The following is a 19,365-nucleotide window of genomic DNA, read 5'->3' as shown; positions in this document are numbered from 1 at the left end:
TTCGCTTGAATTTGTTGGTGTGTATGGGATAGAAAAACTGGGTGATCTGCGAAGTCCAAATCGTGTAGTTGCATGCAAGCTGTCCATTGTGTTCTGTGCTTCCCCTCATATGTAAGCAAGCAATCTTGTCTGACACCGGTCTTCAGATGGAATGCGTCTGTCAGCAGTCCTCCATGCACGACATTGAAGTGTATTTCGTTGTATGAACTGAGTATGATGTTGACGATTTTCTCATGTCCACCATTGTGTTGAATATGGTTTCATAAGCTTCTTCTATCCACACTGTCAAACGCTTTCTTATAACCAAGGAAGTTGATGTATGGTGACGCATTCCATTCAACTGACTGCTCAACAATATTCCGTAATGTTGCGATTTCGTCCGTGCAGTACAGAATCCGGCATGTTGATCTCAAAGCTGGACACCGACTGAGTTTTTCATGTGATTCAACATCACTCTATTGAAAGCTGTTCCTGGTAATGATAGTAGTGTGATAGGGGAGTATATTTTCACTACAAGATGAAGAATGATCATTTAAAGTCTTTTTCCATTCAGAGATTGATGACAGGTAGTTGCAAATTTGTGAGACGTTATGTAATAACAACAGGTTAACCACGGATAACTAAATTTATAGAGATACGTAAAAAGCCTTGATGAAGGTTAGGATTGACATAGATGTAAACTAATAAATAACAAAAATTGTCGGAGAACTGTTGTGTGTTAATTAGCTAACTAAATAAATCATCTGAGAGTATAAACTGAGAAAACAACAGTATTGTTTAAGCAAACTAATTTGACTGCAGTATCTTTTTAGACCCATAAATTTGGTTTCTTTTTTACAGCAATAACTTCAGTTAAGCGAATATGAGTTCTATCACTTATTATCTTGATATATTTTGAAACAACAACTCTTTTTCAACAATTAAACGAACAGTAAACAACGGCAATACTGAAAATATTCATAAACTTTAACACATGAATATAAACTGGTAGATACAACTGAAGGTAAACCTATGACGAGAATTTATCTACAGTTGACTTTGTCAACAAACAATTTTTTTAGATGATCAGTGAGATGATTGAGAGTTGAATACATTCTTCTAAACATAACCTTTAACTTAAAATTAACCGTTGCAATTGTTTAATTATTGCTTAAGTGAACTATTTAGAAGAAAGTGTTTTTCCCTATAGTAGAATATTCCATTTCTTTCGTTCTAATCTTCCCATATTTAGTTATGGATATTTACAGGTAATTATTAGTTGACATTCAGCTATGTAAAGTTAATTTCGTCTCAGTTTTGTTCCATAAACAAAATTGGATGATGTTCCAATGGGAGCTGAATTGTAACTAACTGAACAGAAGCCAATGAAGTTGAAAAAAAGCCCAACTCCATGTTGTTATCTTGAAAAGACATATGGAGGACTCAAATATGTTGTGCGTTTGAATTCCGCTTCATTTATAAATATTTTTATATAGATTATTTATTGTTTGTTTTAAATGAAAAAGTTTATCATTTCTAATTGAACTTTTTTCAATTTCTCAGGCATTTTTCATGCTTAACAACAAAATATATGTGCACTGGTGTACCGGCTACGATGTCTAATCTCCTAGCCAATATTAATGCATTTTATGCGCATACATCAGCTTCTAGTAGTCAGTCAGCTTCAGAACGTTTCAGTGCTAGTAACTTTGGTGTAAGTCAATACATTATTTATTTTCTGTATTCCAATTATGGGATTTATTCTACTAACTATTATTATCTCATTTTCATTGACCTAAAAATAAATATTTTCATCACTTCGAATCTTGATTTTTTTACTGACACTAGATCGATCACACATTATGATCGTAACAGTTCGATCGATTAAAGAGTTCTTCAAAGAATTTTACCATTAAGTTTTGATCTTTCATGTGTCTATACGTTCTGATTTGAGTCTAGTGAATGCATACCGTAATGTCGGTTACTATGTTAAAACCACGTAACGTATTCTAGCTTCTGGACAAGTCAATTTATTCGTTCTAATTGAGTCACATTTTGACCTTGTCAATTATTCGCTTATCAACCTTGACTGTTTTTATATGAGTGTATGTTCGTGCACTTCTTATCCCATTCATCATATGTCAGTAACTTATTTTTGCGTGACTATAAATGTCGATTAACGCCTGATTAAACTGAGTTTGCTCACTTGCCTTCTCAAATCCGCTTCTCTCATCCCTCCTTGTTTCGTCCCCTTGATTGCCTGTTCAAATCAATGGTGAGTGCATGAAATATACATATTCAAAATCCATTCTCGTATTTGGCTTATTTAATTCCCTTATTAACGTGGATTAAGTTAATAACTGCATACTAGGATAACCGCCATATGCATTGCAATAACATTCATACGATCTAACTAGAGTCAGATATCGGCCACTAAAATACTTTTAATTACTATATACATTTGTAGGTTGTTTTAAATCGGATAATTTGAAATATTCTTCTTATGAAAAGGAAATGAGACTAGGCATATCGTAGATACGTTTGACAGTAACTAAACCAAAAATGTCGTAACATATTATGTAACGTTAATTATTTCTAACGCTGATTAATGTCATCTAGAGCATCATATAAAAGTAATACGGGGAAAGGAAACATTCTCATCTTGGTTCGAAATTAATAGCTCGTACTCACGCTTGGTTGAACATAAGTTCAAACCTGAAACTCTATGGCTAGAACAATACTTGTAGTTATCACTTTTGGAACACAATAATCATGGGTATGCACTACTGACAATTCTCATTTTAAGATGTGGCTGTTGTTGTCCAACTGATATTAACTTGTGACGAATATTACCTACAGTTTAAACTAATATTGACAAAACATCTCAACAACAGCATGATATTCTGTTGTCTTTTTCAGTAGGTAAACTTAGAGTTTCAAATTTCATTAAAACTTTATTCCCTGAAACAGAAATATCTATACAGTACACAAAAACTTTAATATTAGTAAAATAGATAATTAAAGTTTCAAAATAAATACTAATTTGTATCTCAATACTCTATCATAACTGTTATGATTATATTACGATTTATTGCTTATCCTTTGACCAAAAGTTATTTCTGTTCATTAACATATTATTTACGTGTTACTTTTACTACTTATTTTTGACAAGTAAACAATTAAAAAACATCGTAATTATTTCATTTGAATTTAAATAGGTGATAAATGTAATCTGAAATATAAATATCACATCGAAACATGGATTTAAGTTAGATAGATTAGACTTTATGTAATTCTAATAAAGTTTTTAACAGAAACATCGATATGGATAGAAAACAAGCATGTTGAAAAATTTAGACTGTTATGTGAATTGAGCGAATTTCAGCGATGCCATGAAATATGTTAAATGAATGAAGTCAATTCAAATATAGTCATTGTTTTATGTTTTATGTTGATTGACACCCTTCAGCAATGCATACCCGAAGTTTGAAAGGGTCTTTTGCTGAACTAGAGATCCAAACGCAGGTCATTAAAAGAGGTTATGTTAAGTATTGATCATAACCGAATAAAAACTGGAACCAAATTTCCTATTTTTATTTCCGTTTACATGTTTCTGTTATGTAACGATAGCGCTTTAAATTATTATTACATAGCGTCCCAATAAGAGAAGAGAGTATGTGGTTTTTAATAACTGAGATTTTTATTCTCAAAAGTCAAAAATACGGTCTAAGAATTCTGTTTAGTTAGTAAGAACAATAAACTTTGAAAAACTGATAAAACTGGTGTATCACTTGTCAGCCTGGTAATATGAATTGAAAGTTATCGAGAACTTGATCATATATCAAAACTACAATTTATCAACAAAAGAAAAAATGAACTAATTTGAGGTCTTCTTAACAGGTTACTACTATTATTACTACTAAAACTACTAATACTCCCGTCATTAATATATACTAGACAACATGATATTGAATACTAATCAGTTACTGATGCTCATTGTGTTAAGTCTCTTAGCATTGCATATGATAGTATAGTCCTTTTTGTAACTGAAATGTTATTATGTTGTCCAGTTGGATTGATTTGAAATTTTCATGAAGTAAAAAAATACCCGATTGATTATAACAATGTTAATTTCGGCAATGTACGTTAGTTTAAGCTTCAACATAGACAGATCGTTGGCAACAGGAATTGTAAATTTCCACCAAGTTAAACAGAAATAAAAAAATATGCACTAATAATATCGAGAAGTTTATAATAATTTAAGGGTATCTCTTATAAACTACTTACCTTCTAATTATATTTGTATTGTGTTACAATTGAGGATAACAAAAAACAAAAAATAATATTAATAACATCACCCGATTGATTATAACAATGTTAATTTCGGCAATGTACGTTAGTTTAAGCTTCAACATAGACAGATCGTTGGCAACAGGAATTGTAAATTTCCACCAAGTTAAACAGAAATAAAAAAATATGCACTAATAATATCGAGAAGTTTATAATAATTTAAGGGTATCTCTTATAAACTACTTACCTTCTAATTATATTTGTATTGTGTTACAATTGAGGATAACAAAAAACAAAAAATAATATTAATAACATCTGTAAATTTAGTTTATTTTCCACTGAATTGATTAGATTATTGATCGATCGATGTGATGATTGAATTGCTTACTCTTAAAATTCCTTCCTTTATAACCTTTCCTCATCTCTTTTTGCTTAACGAGATGGAAAACTAGAAGAGTTTATTTATATATTTTTTTAATAATTATTAGGTAACAATGTTAAAAACATAAATCGCATCCGAAAATACAGTATTATATGTCTTTGGTTGTTTGTTTGTATGTGTGCTATTTGAATGTCCAATTGTTTGCTTTTTCGGAAATCTCACGCTTTTCGTTTAACTTCCTTGTTTTTTTTTAACTTCTTCCCTTGAACTTATTTGACACATTACCCTTTTGATATATTGCTTTAATTTAAAGAGAACAGATTTGTGTACACAAAAGAAAATATAAGATAATAACAAGAGCATTTTTTAAGTCATTGAAAATGAACAATAGAATGTTGTTACTGCGACTGTAATTACATTATTTTATTCCATTTTTCTATATCATTCACAGTATCTACATAATAAGTAGTATAGTTCATTAGTTAAAAGTGATCATTTACAAACAAATTGTATATTTAATATAAGCAAACAATATATCATTATGATAGCTTCTTTGAACTTCATTCGAACCGAGTGAACAGTAAGGTTTACTTACAATTTCAATTAAATATCAAAGCTAGTGTACTTAAATATTTACAGGCAAAGATATATGGTGGCTAGCAGTGGAATCCAGGACGCATGTTTTGCCTTATTTGGGACTCGTTAGCTGTGTTGAGGACGTTAGATCCCCCAGAACTCACTTTGAAAAGGTCCTAATTTTGTAATCTTATTCTGAAAATTTGAATTCTGTGTTTTCGCACCAAGAGACGCTTAGATGACCTACAACCCACATTTCCTACTCAAAAATCCTTGACTGTCATTGGTTGACGGATTTTTTTAGTACGCTTTGTGGCTTTCCCAAGGGTGTTTCTGTCATTGTATAAATAAGCTTGATTTGTATGCTTAGTGACCTCGTATTTTCTGGGTGCTTGTAGAATGCACTCTCTACGCCTCATCAAGACTTCTTGATCTAGTTAGCAGGGCCGGGAACAACGGATTAGAATAGCCTATCGTGTCAATGTGTCCTTGACGTTGGTTCCGTTTACCGAGTAAGGTGAACTCGTAATGGCATCAAGCATATCAAGGTGGATGTACCTGGACTATTTATTTTATTCACATTATTAGTGGATTGAAATTTCTACATTATAAATATTATTTATGTTTTATTTTGTGTCTTACAGAAAGAAAAATTCGTTAAATTATTGGACCAGTTACACAACTCACTACGTATCAGTTTGTCTGTGTATCGTGTAAGTTAAATAGCCATTACCATAATCATGGTTTTCCAATTCAAAACTTACCAACCAAAGTATGACAGTTGTGTATATAATTATATTCTGATCGAATTTGATGTCATATTTAGAAAGTTATGGATTATAAAGCGAATTAATTTCATTTTATTATTGATCACTCGCCAATTGTCTTATATAACTCACCTCATCTTCTACTGATCAAATTTATCATCAAGATAAACTGGATATTTGATAATATTCTATGACTATTAAACTATAAGATTAAATTTAATATTTATTTTAATCAAAAGCCATTTTTCCTAAAAATGGCGAAAATTTCATTTTAATTCCTACCTCTTCAACATATTCATGTTTTTCATCTTACTTGTTGGAACGCGTACACGAACGTGTTCACGATAGATAGACGAGGATAAGATGTTTCAAGTACATTCGTATTCTCAGAACTCGTTCACTAAATGTATGGAAAAAGGACTAAAAATGTTAGATGTCTTATACTTATTGATCATTTAAAGATGAATGATTATCTTCAACCTTATAGTTTTGATGAAGTAGATTTCTTTACACTCATTTTCATTTTTAAGTTTTTAGATCCTATTGTGGTCTATCTTAGACGGTATAATTTTTAGCTTTGTTATAAATTTCTTTATGACATGATTTACAACTACTCATTGTCTAAAGTAACTGTCTAAGAAGTTTATTTCAAATCACAGATTAATAACAGTAAAACTATACCAGTTGGAGCGATATACACCACAAACTACTTTCGGGAGAGTATCAACTCATTAAATATCAAAGTTTTACTGAAATGATTATCACTTTGATTCACTTGTATCATTGTCATTTCGTTTTCCTATGCTTATATTCTCACTAGTTCCCTATGTTTCATAACAATACAAATTAATGAAAATTGATAGACTTGTACAGTGAGAATTATGTTCATTTTCTTATGAGAACAGAAACAATTGAGAAATATTTATTTATTTTCAAGATACTAAAGTATGCTACTACTAATCAAGCACTTAAGATAGAATCAGTGTTTAAACTTCCTTCATCTACATTAGTTTATGTTCAATTAGGTCAACTTTCGTTAGCTTCTTTATCACAAACTACAAGTGGTATGAAACAGAATCATGCAAACATTTGTATATTCTTGATGAAATATATTGTCTTTATGATCAACTGTTTAACATGCTAAAAGATTTTAGAATTTTTATCATAAAAAATGTTTATAATGGTGAGACTATAATTTATGGACAGACCAATCAGATTTGGGATAATGGCTCTGATTTCTGCGAGAATATCATTAATCAATATGGTTAAATAACATTCTCACATTATAGCTAATGTCATCCCTTGTGAGGATTTTTACTCTGATTTCTAACCGTAACTTCTAACTCCTAATCCTAATTACTCACTCAAATCCTCAACCCTATCTTGACTGTACCATGTGGTTAAAGTTTCTCAATGTGATTTTTGTATCGTTTAGAAGTCATTCATAAATTTCAGTTTCGCCTTAAAAAATATTTTTACATATATATACAAACTATAGAATCCGTAGCCCGTGCTTAAGTTAGGAAACTAAAGAAAACTAATACGATACATATGACTAATGGGCAGATAAATTGGAAAATCGTATCCGCATGACTTTTTCTTACCAACTTTATGAGGTATGTAAATTTTCAAAATCTGGAATATACACGTTTAGAAGAAACTTTAACTGTTTCCATTTTATGAATATTTAGTTTCAAAAATGCAGTACATATTCCATAGATGCAGTATTGTGACTAATTCTGCATTTGCATACATCCAATCGTATAATATTCCAATTACCTCATTTCATTTACAGTTGGCATATTCAAAAAAAATTTGATAAAATGTTACTTACATCAGTATGAACTGTAATGATCCTACCAATGAAGATCTAGTTCATTAGAATTAAAATATTTATTCTACTTTTCAAGGTACTACTATATATGTATATACTTAAGTAATAACTTTTCCTTTCTAAATGTTTATTTAACAGAATTCATTTCCCGCTTCGCAACCGGATAAATTACAAGATTTGAAATCTACTGTTGATCTTTTAACAAGCATTACATTCTTTCGAATGAAAGTAAGTCTTTAAAAGCGAGGGGAAAGGGGTTTTTCTTTTTCTTATACTCATTATTCATGTAGTATTTTGAAACGAATATTTCTGTCTACTCTTTCTCAAAATGTTTTACTTTGATTGATGTCGCTATTACTGTAGTGTTTGATCTTCAGTTAATCCTGTTCTCTACTATAACAAATGTGTAGTTAAAATGCAATATAGCGGATACTTTATATATCTATTCGTTTTCTTAATGTTTAGCATATTTTCTACTACTGGTAACCTCCTCTTGTATCCGATTCAAACTGCTATTTGAGAACGTTTTCTAAGAATGACACATACATTCACGTACTCCATCGCATTTTTTTCCTTATAGAGATTCTTGAGATTGTCTACTCTATCCTAGTGAACTTATCATTAGTAGTGTGAGTGTTATCCATTTAACTCCTCTTAAACCATATTAGGATTATATTCTTCTGATGTCATCGGGTCCACGCTTGACACCACATTGAGCTTATCTTTGTACTGTGGTTGAATCATGTGATCAGAAATACTTTTATTAAACCGCCTTATTTTGACCAAATATTGGATGATAGAAACTTTATCGGTAAAATCTTCAGTCTGTTAATGAGAATCGTAAAAACCATACAGTTAGTCAGTTTCATGCAATTCATAAAAGTACGTCCATCCAAGGGTTACATTGAGCTTGTAAAATAAAGTAATATTTCACTAACCAATCATAATTTAGATATACAGTTTAATACATACCTTATCGTTATTAAAATATGGGCAACACTAGAGATAAAAGTCTACACTTTTGTTAACAGTCTAGTTTTTTTTAATTGTCTCTTGACTAGACTAGTCATTACTATTTCAAAGTATAATAATAAATAATTCCGCTCCAAGTCTCATAAAAAATAACTGCTTTCTTGAGATCCTAAGAGTTCATTGTTGGCTTACATTAAACGTATGCTAATCTAGAGATATTTTTTGTCGCGAACCCACAGCTTCTACTGAGATCTAACCCGAGACCTTTACTTCTCAGGACTAGAGAACATCCCTTAAATCACTGAGTTGGAACTTAATGATCCTTATTTCCAGCTCCCTCATTTTATAATGCAGCGGCACGATCGACCGGAGATAAGAATACCTTATCGTCTGAATTATTCACTATGGATTTATTCTAAGAAATCTATGGGGTATTATACTCCAAATTCAAATATCATACGGTTTTTTCGCCAATGAAATGAATCACTATATGTTTGAAACTTCAGAATTAACCTAAATTTATTAGACTTCATGCTCTATTTGTTCACTCGCAATACAGCATCTGATCTCACCTGTTTGTCATATGATTACTGTAAATCGTTGGGTATAACATTACCATCCTACTAAATATTTTCCCTTTTTGAGCCTAATTTCACACAAAAGAAAATATCTTACTTGAAACTGTTAAATACTTTTTGTGTGTAATACTTCTGAAAGTTCGAGGTATATATATATATATATATATATATATATATACTTTCATCTTCAAGGTTTCATTTGTTAGCTTATTGTCCTGGCCTTGTTGTTTTTCTCTCCCAACGAAAGCTACTATGTATAAGACTGTAATTAGGAAGGCTTATTATTGTTTACGAATAATAAAATGAACAATCGCTTCTCAAAAGTGCTACATACACATATATAATCTGTATGACATACATGCACATATCCCTACTCGTTGAGACAGTTGGGTCAGTTATTCAAGTATTTAATAAGACCATAAAAGCGATGACGAAGCAGGGGATTGGTCAAAATGCTCGGCTTCCATAGAACAAATCACAAACCATGTTCAAATTATGTTTCATTTACTTCGGTTTGAGTAACCAGGTCAATTTACTCTACACTACTAGCCAACTAACAAGTCAGTAATGAATTCTATTTAGTAATGTTTGAATTAAATTCAAGTAATCATCAATGTGATTCTTAAATATTACTTATTTTATTTATAATCATTCAATAATTGATATCCACTCAAAATATTTTTGATATAGAAGAGTATCATCTACTATTATGGAATAAGAATATGTATCTTTAACAAGATGACTGAGACATAAGGCAGAGTAAAATTCTATACAAAAATGCATCGTTTTTCCAGCTTTCCTTGTTTCACAATTCATCATTTAATCCATCGGCCGTAGCCAGCGCTCGCTTTCAACTAGGATACGAGAACATATCCCAGTTTGGTTCTACAAGGATGAAAGGAAAGCAATTAAGAGTTCTATACTTGAACACCTAATCGACTGTAATCATTCTACGGATCCACAGTCTGATTTTAAGGTTAAGCAGAGATGGATATGATTCATTCAAATCTACCTAGATTTCTCCGTATCCAACTCCTAAAAATAGCCAAAGCTCTTACCATCCATGAGCTTAAACCAGAACTATGCCTACAAAAGCAGTGCGTCTTATCATTATCGTTACCATGGCCTTAATATTATTATTCTTATCATTCTATTATAATTATAATTATTTTTTTATTACTCCATTTCCCCTTTACTTATGTTTTATGTTCTCATTATTTTATTCATGAATACTCATCATATCATATCATTTATTTTTACACCTCTATGACCTTTAATGACCTTTAATTATTGTAACAAAAACATTTTATTCATTTTAATCATCTTATTATATTCACTAAATCTATTGTTACTACTTGTATTACGTAATCTAGTATTATAATCTTGGTTATTAGTGTTCACATTTCCTCACGGAATTAGTACTTTAATAAAACATTTTCATAAACATATACGATTGTACAGCTTGATAATAAATGCGTTTAAAAAAGATCCCTTTGCTGAACTTCGTGTTTTTAATCTTAATGTTTAAATGGGAATTATATGCTAATCCATAATATCAATCAGTTTATATTTTGACCACATAAATAAAACATTTTATCTTATTTATTCATCCACAAATCTAGATATCACCAGAATTGAAATGTCTTTGTAAAATATGTTCAAACGAGTTTTTATTCTGACGTGAAATATCTATTAGTCAGGGATCAGATGACAAAATACAATAATATTAAACGGATTCACATCCATATTTATTCACTACCTTTATGAAAGTAAAAGCTAGTTTAAAGTCACGGAATACTTGAGAATAACTTCATACACTTTTGAAAGTATTTATTAGTCTTCGTTTATACACTGAGTTGAACCAAAGATCTCTATAGTTGGAGACGAACATAATATCATTTAGCCACTGTGTAGAAATTTAATTACCCATATTTTCAAAGTCAAAGGATTGTCAACGATATAGAGTGATTATTATCTAACCTATTTAGTGAATTGCTAACTTGACCATAATTTTGTCGATTGTATAAATTATATGTTTAGAATTGGATTTTAAGAAAATTCACTTTAAGCATTCAGTGAACATATGACTGTTATGCATTTAAATGATTATGTTAATATTTTATTTACATTAAAAAGTAATTTCCACTTATAATTCGACATTAACCGGGCAGAATTGTTTAGAATCGACCTTATTTATGTTGCCGTTTTTTGTTAACTTATTTCCATTACTACCTTTTTCTGTATCATCTTCATTTAGCCGCTTTTACATTGTTTTAAAATATATTTGTTTACCATAATCCTAAATTTTACTCCCCATATCTTTTCTTTTTTCCTCTACTTATTACTTTATCTTTATATTCGGTAGTTTGACCAAACCTCCTATTTTCTTCTTTAAGTTCATTCATTTGAAAATAAATGCATTGAATTGTGCAAAGAATCACGATCTATTGGTAAATATATCAGTTAGAATGTTCACATTATTTCTGTTGTTAGGTTCAAGAATTGACCAGTCCACCTAGAGCAAGTCAAGTAGTGAAAGAATGTGCACGTGCATGTATGCAATCCACCTATCAATTTATCTATGAAAATGTCAATGAAGTATACTCGAAACAATTTCAAGTAAATATTTACTGTTTATTTATCCGATCGTAATTTATTTCGTATTATTTATCTTGTTTATAAAATATTTACGGTATTCATCTTGTATTGATTGTTTGAATCTTCCCGTTAATTTTGGGACTGCAATTGATCAGTTCTCTGTTGACATATGTGCCTCCAATGCGGATTGTCTCGATTGTCTTACGTCACCAGCATTGTAAGCGAAGATGGATGGTGGCTAGGAGTGGAATCCAAGAAGCACGTTTTGTCCTTTTTGAAACTCGTCAGCCGGGTGTACCTGCATGCCAGAGTTGTCCCCGAGTGGATATCAACTCGGAAATATATATATATATATACGAAGTAGGTGTTTTCAGAAATAAATGCGTACAGTTTTAATTACATATCCTGGAAATGTGTTTATGAATACAAAACATCGAATTCTCGGAAAATCGTTTAGTGTAACTTACTTTCTAGAAACAACTGAATCGATATTCTTTGAATTACTTTGAGTTAGCCATGAATTAATTTTTGATAAAATGAATTTTGCAAAACAATTTCTTATTATTATTGAAACCAGAATATGGTCATAAGGTTTTATTTTTAAACTGATTATAGAAAGAAAAAGCATATATAGACGGAAAAGATAATTATGTTTATCATCTAGGTTGTGAAATTTTACTCTATCGTTCATGATTTGTTATGTCTTTGTCAGTTGTTCAGGTTACATACAATATTGTTTACCTAATACCTAACTTTTAAGAACACACATAAACCTAGAATATAAACTGCTTGGCCGGTTTGTACTAGAAACCATTTTGTTCGTGTCAAAATACGCTTTCCGATAATCATCAATCATGGTAAATTTCAAAGTTTTACAACTACATACACTTAAAAGACAAAACGATTGGAGACTACTCATTATGGTAATGAGTAGACAAAAGAGATTTAAAAGCTAATATATAGTTCCCTTCATTTTTCGTTAATATCACACGTGAATTCATTAAGGTCGGGAAAGGAATACTTGAAATTCAAGCAAATTTAATTATTTATCATATCACTCAAAGTAAATCATTGTATAAATTAAAGGAAATTAAGTTTGCTGTAGATTTAATTTTGATGAAATGAGTATTTTCATGTAAACATTATTCTCCTATTTCCCGTATCGATTTTTTTATATTTGTATTCTCGTTCTTTTGAACATCATTTTTAGGAAACTGTTACACAAGATGAAGGTGCACCTTCGTTGAAATCTTTAGTATTTTGGCATCGTTTAATTACTTTACTAGTTTCTGTGATCGATGAAGACAACACTACATATGCTGCTGTCATTAATCAGTAGGTTTTTCATTTTAATTCTTTTCACAATTTAAATGATATTTATTGTTTCTGTGATTGTATCTATTTTTTTAGGAGTTTATGTGAAATCAATATCATGCAAAAGATTTATTTATTTTGATTGGGTCTTAAAATCCAAAATTAAAACTGAAGCCCAATAACCATCCTCAGGTTCTTGTTTTCAGTTTTTAGCTAATTTTCAAGTATGAAGGTAGCAGAAATCATACTAAGTGGAGTAAAATTCGAAGACTATACTGATCCTTTCACATGAAGTAAAACTAGGCGAGGAAAACCTGCGATGGAAGATTTATTTCCAAGGTTAGGTGGACTATATAAACTAAGGGAATAATTACGTTGTTACCAAAAGTTATGAAGTATCGGAAGCTTTTAGAAAAAAAACGTAAAACTCAGTGACAATTTTGTTACTTGGTCAGTGTAAGATTAAAACAAAAATAAAGAGGTTGACTTTTAGCTTCCATTGGGAATTTCTATCAATGCTGTTAGTCTTAATGTAATTTGGAGCATTTTTATGCTTCTTGCTATTTTGAGGAACATTTATGAACACACTTGAACGTCTGTAGTTGTTCTGCACTTGTTGTTAGTATGGTAATAACAGGAATGTTTCCCGTTTAGACAGAATAAATGTTTGAGTTGTTTGTAGTACATTAGATTTTAACTTTGAAGTATATGAAAACACGTATGAAAAAAAGATATACAGTCTTAATTACATTATTATTGAATTCATGAGTAAACATTTTTTAATATGATTCACATAATATCTATGATCAGAAGATTTTAATCGTTATTAAAAGTACTCTCTTGGATTTATGTTTTACAATTTCAACTAGGTTATATCAATAAAGAGCTGAAAAATATCTTAATTGACAAGATATTCAGATGTTCCTGTTATGATCTCGTATCTATTACTGATACTTTTTACTACGTTTTTGTAGCCATTAAGTGACTAAAGTGATGACGGCAATATGTGAAATATAGCACTCATTTAACTACGTTCATTTGATTTTAACTACGTAAAATAAAGAACTCAAATATAAAATATGTTAAGGATATGTACATTTAAGTTATTTGAACATTAGGTAACAGGCAAATAATGAGAGATGCAATGAATAGATAAAGCGTTGGAGTTGGTAGCACGGACTCTGAGAATGTTATGAATGACTCCGTTTTCATCAGGAATGTTTGAAATATCAGTAAATGGATAGACATATATTAACTACTAATCACACATCTATAAAAAACCCATCAAAGTTACAAATGAATAATTAACAATGCTATGTGCATAAAAGTATACAGAATAACCAAACAGAATAGAATGACTCCTTTGTCTCGAAGCTAGAATACACTGATGTGGCCGTTATGATCAAGTTACCACAGCATGCAACATCAACGTAAGACAGATTTCCACTACTTTCTAAATTTGAATAGTTTCCCCCTGTTAATATCCGTTAATCCTATAAACTGATCTAATCTTCATAATACTGAATAATGAATAACACTTTTTCCACTCTTTTTTTCCTTCATTTTATCTAGATTTCCACAAGAAGTTAACATGGGTCATATAAGTGCATTATGTATGTGGGAACGGTTATCTGAAGATATACAAATTGCTTTAGAAGTTCATGCACATACTGATACACGATATTGTAAATCGTCAGATTACATGAACTTATTTTTTAAATTAAAATGGTTCTATAATAAACATGTTGCTTTGATCCCTTCGCAAAAAGATATTATACCTGAATATCCACGGTTAGTTTAAAAAAGCAATTATTTTAACTATTATCACCACCCCTTATTATTATTAAACCAATATTCGTCCATTTATGATACGTCTTATCAAGTTGAATAGTATTACGATTTTTAGAATAGACAAATTGTGGTTAGCTTCGGAATTTATGATGCACGTGTTGTTTCATTTATAGATCTGCAGTTAGATTTACTTTTATCTTAGTGGTGAAGTTCACACTGATACTCTAACCCTATGCCTTTCGCTTCGAACACCAACATGTCATCCCCTAAATACTGATTCCCTCCCATTAACCAATTAATGTCAGTATCGAGGAGGTTCGATCGGTATCCTCATAATTCAACAGAGGCTAATTAAAATTCAATCCTGAATATTGACAAACGCTTAACAGTGGCTGAACTGTCGTATGCTTTAAGTTGAATTTTTTCATTATTTTAATGAATTGTATAGTCGTATCTAGTTCACCTGTTCATCAAATTGATTCGAATAAAGAAAGAATATAAAACAAAGTGATTAAAAACAGGGAAAACAACATACGTAACAAATCGGAAAATCAGTCACAGATTTTTATTATAGATAGATTTAACCCTTATAGATTTATTTACTAGAGATAATTTCTTACATGCAAATCCACTTCTATGCTAAATGTTATCTTTCAACCAAATTCATGTTATCTGTCATGTTGATTATGTCTAATACATCTTACCAATATGAGCACATCTCTATCATCTTAAATTATCAATATTTGTAATCATTTAAAAGAGAAAAATAAAATAGTTGTAGCATAAAATGCTTACCGTTTTCCATCTCGATTAATATTTTTTAATTCTCATATAGTCGAAGACGAAGAAAAAGAGGGTTATTTGATCAGTTTTAATGACTCTGTGCTCATTTTTATGCAACATTTTTAGTAAAACAAAAAACGTTATTGTGTAACTTGTCAAAAATTATTAAAAACTTATTTTGTTACAAATATTCCATGGTTAATATATCATATCAGAAATTAATCAATTGAACATACTTGCATTGATGAATAGAAAATGATTTGTGAATTCGAAAGTTAGATGGGTAGGTAATTTATATGTATAGTCGAGGAAAAATGTTCATTCTAGTTGAAGGGGCTCATTAAAAATTGGTTTTTATAAGTAGACTGCATTTGTCAAAGATTGATCTTGTTTATGGGACCGTTGAGAGCTAGGGAACATAAGGCAGCTGTCTCATTCTAATATGAGACTCCGCATCAGTAATCACGCAAAAATCCCCTGGGTTCGAACCTAGGAACTCCAGGTCTTCTGGATAACGTTTAATCACTAGATTCACTTGGTCGGTTCCTGATTGTAAAAAATCAATTTTGATCAATTTTTCAGATATAGTGCAGCGGTTATCCAATGCGATTGGTAACAACTGTTTTACGCTCAGCTTAATTGAACTTAACCAATCATGACTTATCACTGGAGATTAGGGTTCATCCTGAAGTTAATCACTGGTGAGCTGATTACTACAGTTTATATAAAAGGAACTCGCACCACTGATGAGTCTCATTATACGACGAAACAGATCTCCAGTGCCCTTTGATTTGTATTGTTATCCCAAGTGAGACTCACCTGTGTCAAATACAACCTATAAGTATTTATCTGTAAGCTTATAAAGACAAAAGAGGTAATTATTCAGAAAAGAATTCTATCTTTAATCTAAAAACAAATACATGAAATATGGAGCAATCCATTATATGATTAGTTAAGCTAGTGTTTACCAAGTCAATTTAGACTTGCTGAAATCAACATATGCCAAGACTGTGTACTTTTTTTAAACTCTTTACCTTTTTTAGTTGTTTCTCCTACTTTTTACACTTTATATTTCGATAGATAAGTAAGAGATTACTAAGATTGAAAGTAAATTTTGTTTAGTACGATAGGACAAAGTTATTATACCATAAGACACTCAGTCATCTGTACCCACATGAATTTAACTTTATTACAAATAAGATGGTAATCAATAAACAACATCAACTAACCAATCATTCATATTGAAATCTATGGTTTGTATTTTATTGAATTTAATAATAATAACGATAATAATCAATCATCTTACATAATATGTATCACTAGTTATTAATGCTGTCGTGCAATTTTATCATTCAATATAATCGGACATTATAGTGCAGCTTGTTTTGTTATTATTTAACGAATGGATTGTTGGGACTTCTTGGTCTCATATTTTGTGCAAACTATCAGTTGTCATAAAAAGAATATCCATAATCTGGAGAAAGCTTTTACTCCTGATAGTATTTAAATCTCTCCAACCTCTTGAGTCACAGTCAATAATCCAACTATTAAGCTGGTCCAGTAGGATTTCGTTCAAACGAGAAATGGATCTGAACCAAGGATTTAGTTCTTCATTACACCACACAAATTGAATCATTAATAATTTATAGATTATTATGAGATTAATCTTTGTCAAATTCGAAAATTGACAGCGGTATTTAATTCAAAGCTTTGAGTTTGCATATCTTGTGAACCTTTGAACTGAATACTAATACCGTTATTATAGAACTTCACTTTATTGTTGTGAATAGTGCACATGAATTAAAATCTTAAATAAAATAAATTATCCGAAAAAAAGGATCAATAATAGTTGAAAAAAATTGAAGGTATAGTTTAAGAGTTAAGACTTTTAACTTCAAACAGATTGAAGTAAACTTTATTTTATCAACTTTGAGAATCATCACTACTCTTCACACATAACATATAAATTAAAGTATGTAAAATAGTACTTAATTACTGAGTGGCATTAAATTAGATTAAGAAAAACTTAAACTTTAATGAACTGAACTAAGTTTCATAAGTACTATAGATCAAACAATTTTGCTGAAGAAAATAATTGCCCTAATATTTACACAAAATACATAAATTCCTTGAAATCGATTCACTTATGTCTCAAATATATTCATATATCTGTACATCTTAAAAAGATTCACTCTTTACTGGTGACTTGATTGAAATTTTGATTATTTAATGAATGTACAATTTCTGTAATAATAAAAAAGGTTTAAAAGTACCAGAATCTCATATTACATTTCTTCAAATTGAAGGTCAGTTAGTACTTTCTATTTCAATCGTAAAAATATTGATTTTTTATTATCAATCAGAAGGGGTTTTGCGGAGATTTCAGTATTTTCATAGTTGAAATCATGAGTCATTTGAAGCTAGACCACCATGGAAAACCTGGAAGCACTGGACGGCCGTTTCGTCCCGTTGTGGGACTCCTCAACAGTGCGCATACACGATCCCGCACTCGCGAGATTCGAACCCAGGACCGTTGGATCCCGGCTCAGTGGTCTATCAGTTAATTGCTCTGGCGCGAGACTGGAAGGTCTTGGGTTCTAATCTCGCGAGTGCGGGATCGTGGATGTGCACTGCAGAGGAGTCCCATAATAGGACGAATTGGCCGTCCAGTGCTTCCAGGTTTTCCTTGGCGGTCTAGCTTCAATTGACTCATGCTTTCTACTATGAAAAAGACGATTATTCGTAATGATGAAGAAAATCTTTTGAAATTTTCGGTTTCCAGAACTTCCACAAATAAAATTGAACTACTTATTATAAAGATTTCAATGAAGGCTAAGTACTGACAATATTATGTTTGATAAACTAGTGATTTGTTTTGACTGTTAAACACTGATGAATAAATGAGGATAATAATTGAAGTCATAAAGAATGTAATGAGTAAAGTATATTCTTATGGTTACTGTATTATTTATAATATACAGAGGCTTGCTGTTTGGATTCAGGCATAAGTATATTAACTGACTAGCGTACAATTTTACTATTCTCATATTCTGATTTTATTAATCTAACAACTGACTATTTGAATAGCATCCCTATATGTGATTATAAATTATTTCGTACATTTGTCACGTTAACTGGTTTTAAATGGATTTACTTATATCTATATTAATGAACTACTCTCACAAAGTTGGGGGGCACTATGATCTATCTTCATAAAAACTGTCAGAACCCATGTATAGAAACTACTTAAAAAATTGTTTTGATTAGACTGATAAAATCCGATCGACAATACTCATGGAATCTATTCGATTTGTGTAGTTTACTCAAAATTTGAAGACTCACAGATCTTAAGTATGTTAATATCAAAGGACAGAATGGATGACTAAATACACCTATAAATAGATTTCCGTTCACATTCAATTAAAATCTTAAGCTCTGTATATCGGATCTATTTTATAATCTTTATATCAATCCCGATTCAATACTGTAATTAGATGAGTA

At 30.6% G+C, this 19,365-nt stretch overlaps 1 protein-coding gene across 1 annotated transcript in view; it reads left to right on the top strand.

Annotated features, from left to right (window-relative positions):
- Positions 1–19,365, top strand: part of Smp_172040 (putative unc-13 (munc13)) — a gene marked incomplete at both ends in the record, with an annotated part of 140,266 nt that overhangs the window by 95,577 nt on the left and 25,324 nt on the right. Inside the window, 4 exons of the mRNA XM_018794785.1 lie at positions 1,543–1,693; positions 7,967–8,056; positions 13,187–13,311; positions 14,863–15,081. Of these exons, the coding sequence (XP_018649163.1) occupies positions 1,543–1,693; positions 7,967–8,056; positions 13,187–13,311; positions 14,863–15,081 (585 nt within the window). The remainder of the gene's footprint in view (positions 1–1,542; positions 1,694–7,966; positions 8,057–13,186; positions 13,312–14,862; positions 15,082–19,365) is intronic.

The sequence above is a fragment of the Schistosoma mansoni genome, chromosome 1, assembly GCF_000237925.1.
Source record: "Schistosoma mansoni strain Puerto Rico chromosome 1, complete genome".
Classification (NCBI taxonomy): Eukaryota; Metazoa; Platyhelminthes; class Trematoda; order Strigeidida; family Schistosomatidae; genus Schistosoma; species Schistosoma mansoni.
The sequence above is the reverse complement of the archived record's forward strand: the minus strand, read 5'-3'. Positions and strand labels throughout refer to the sequence as shown.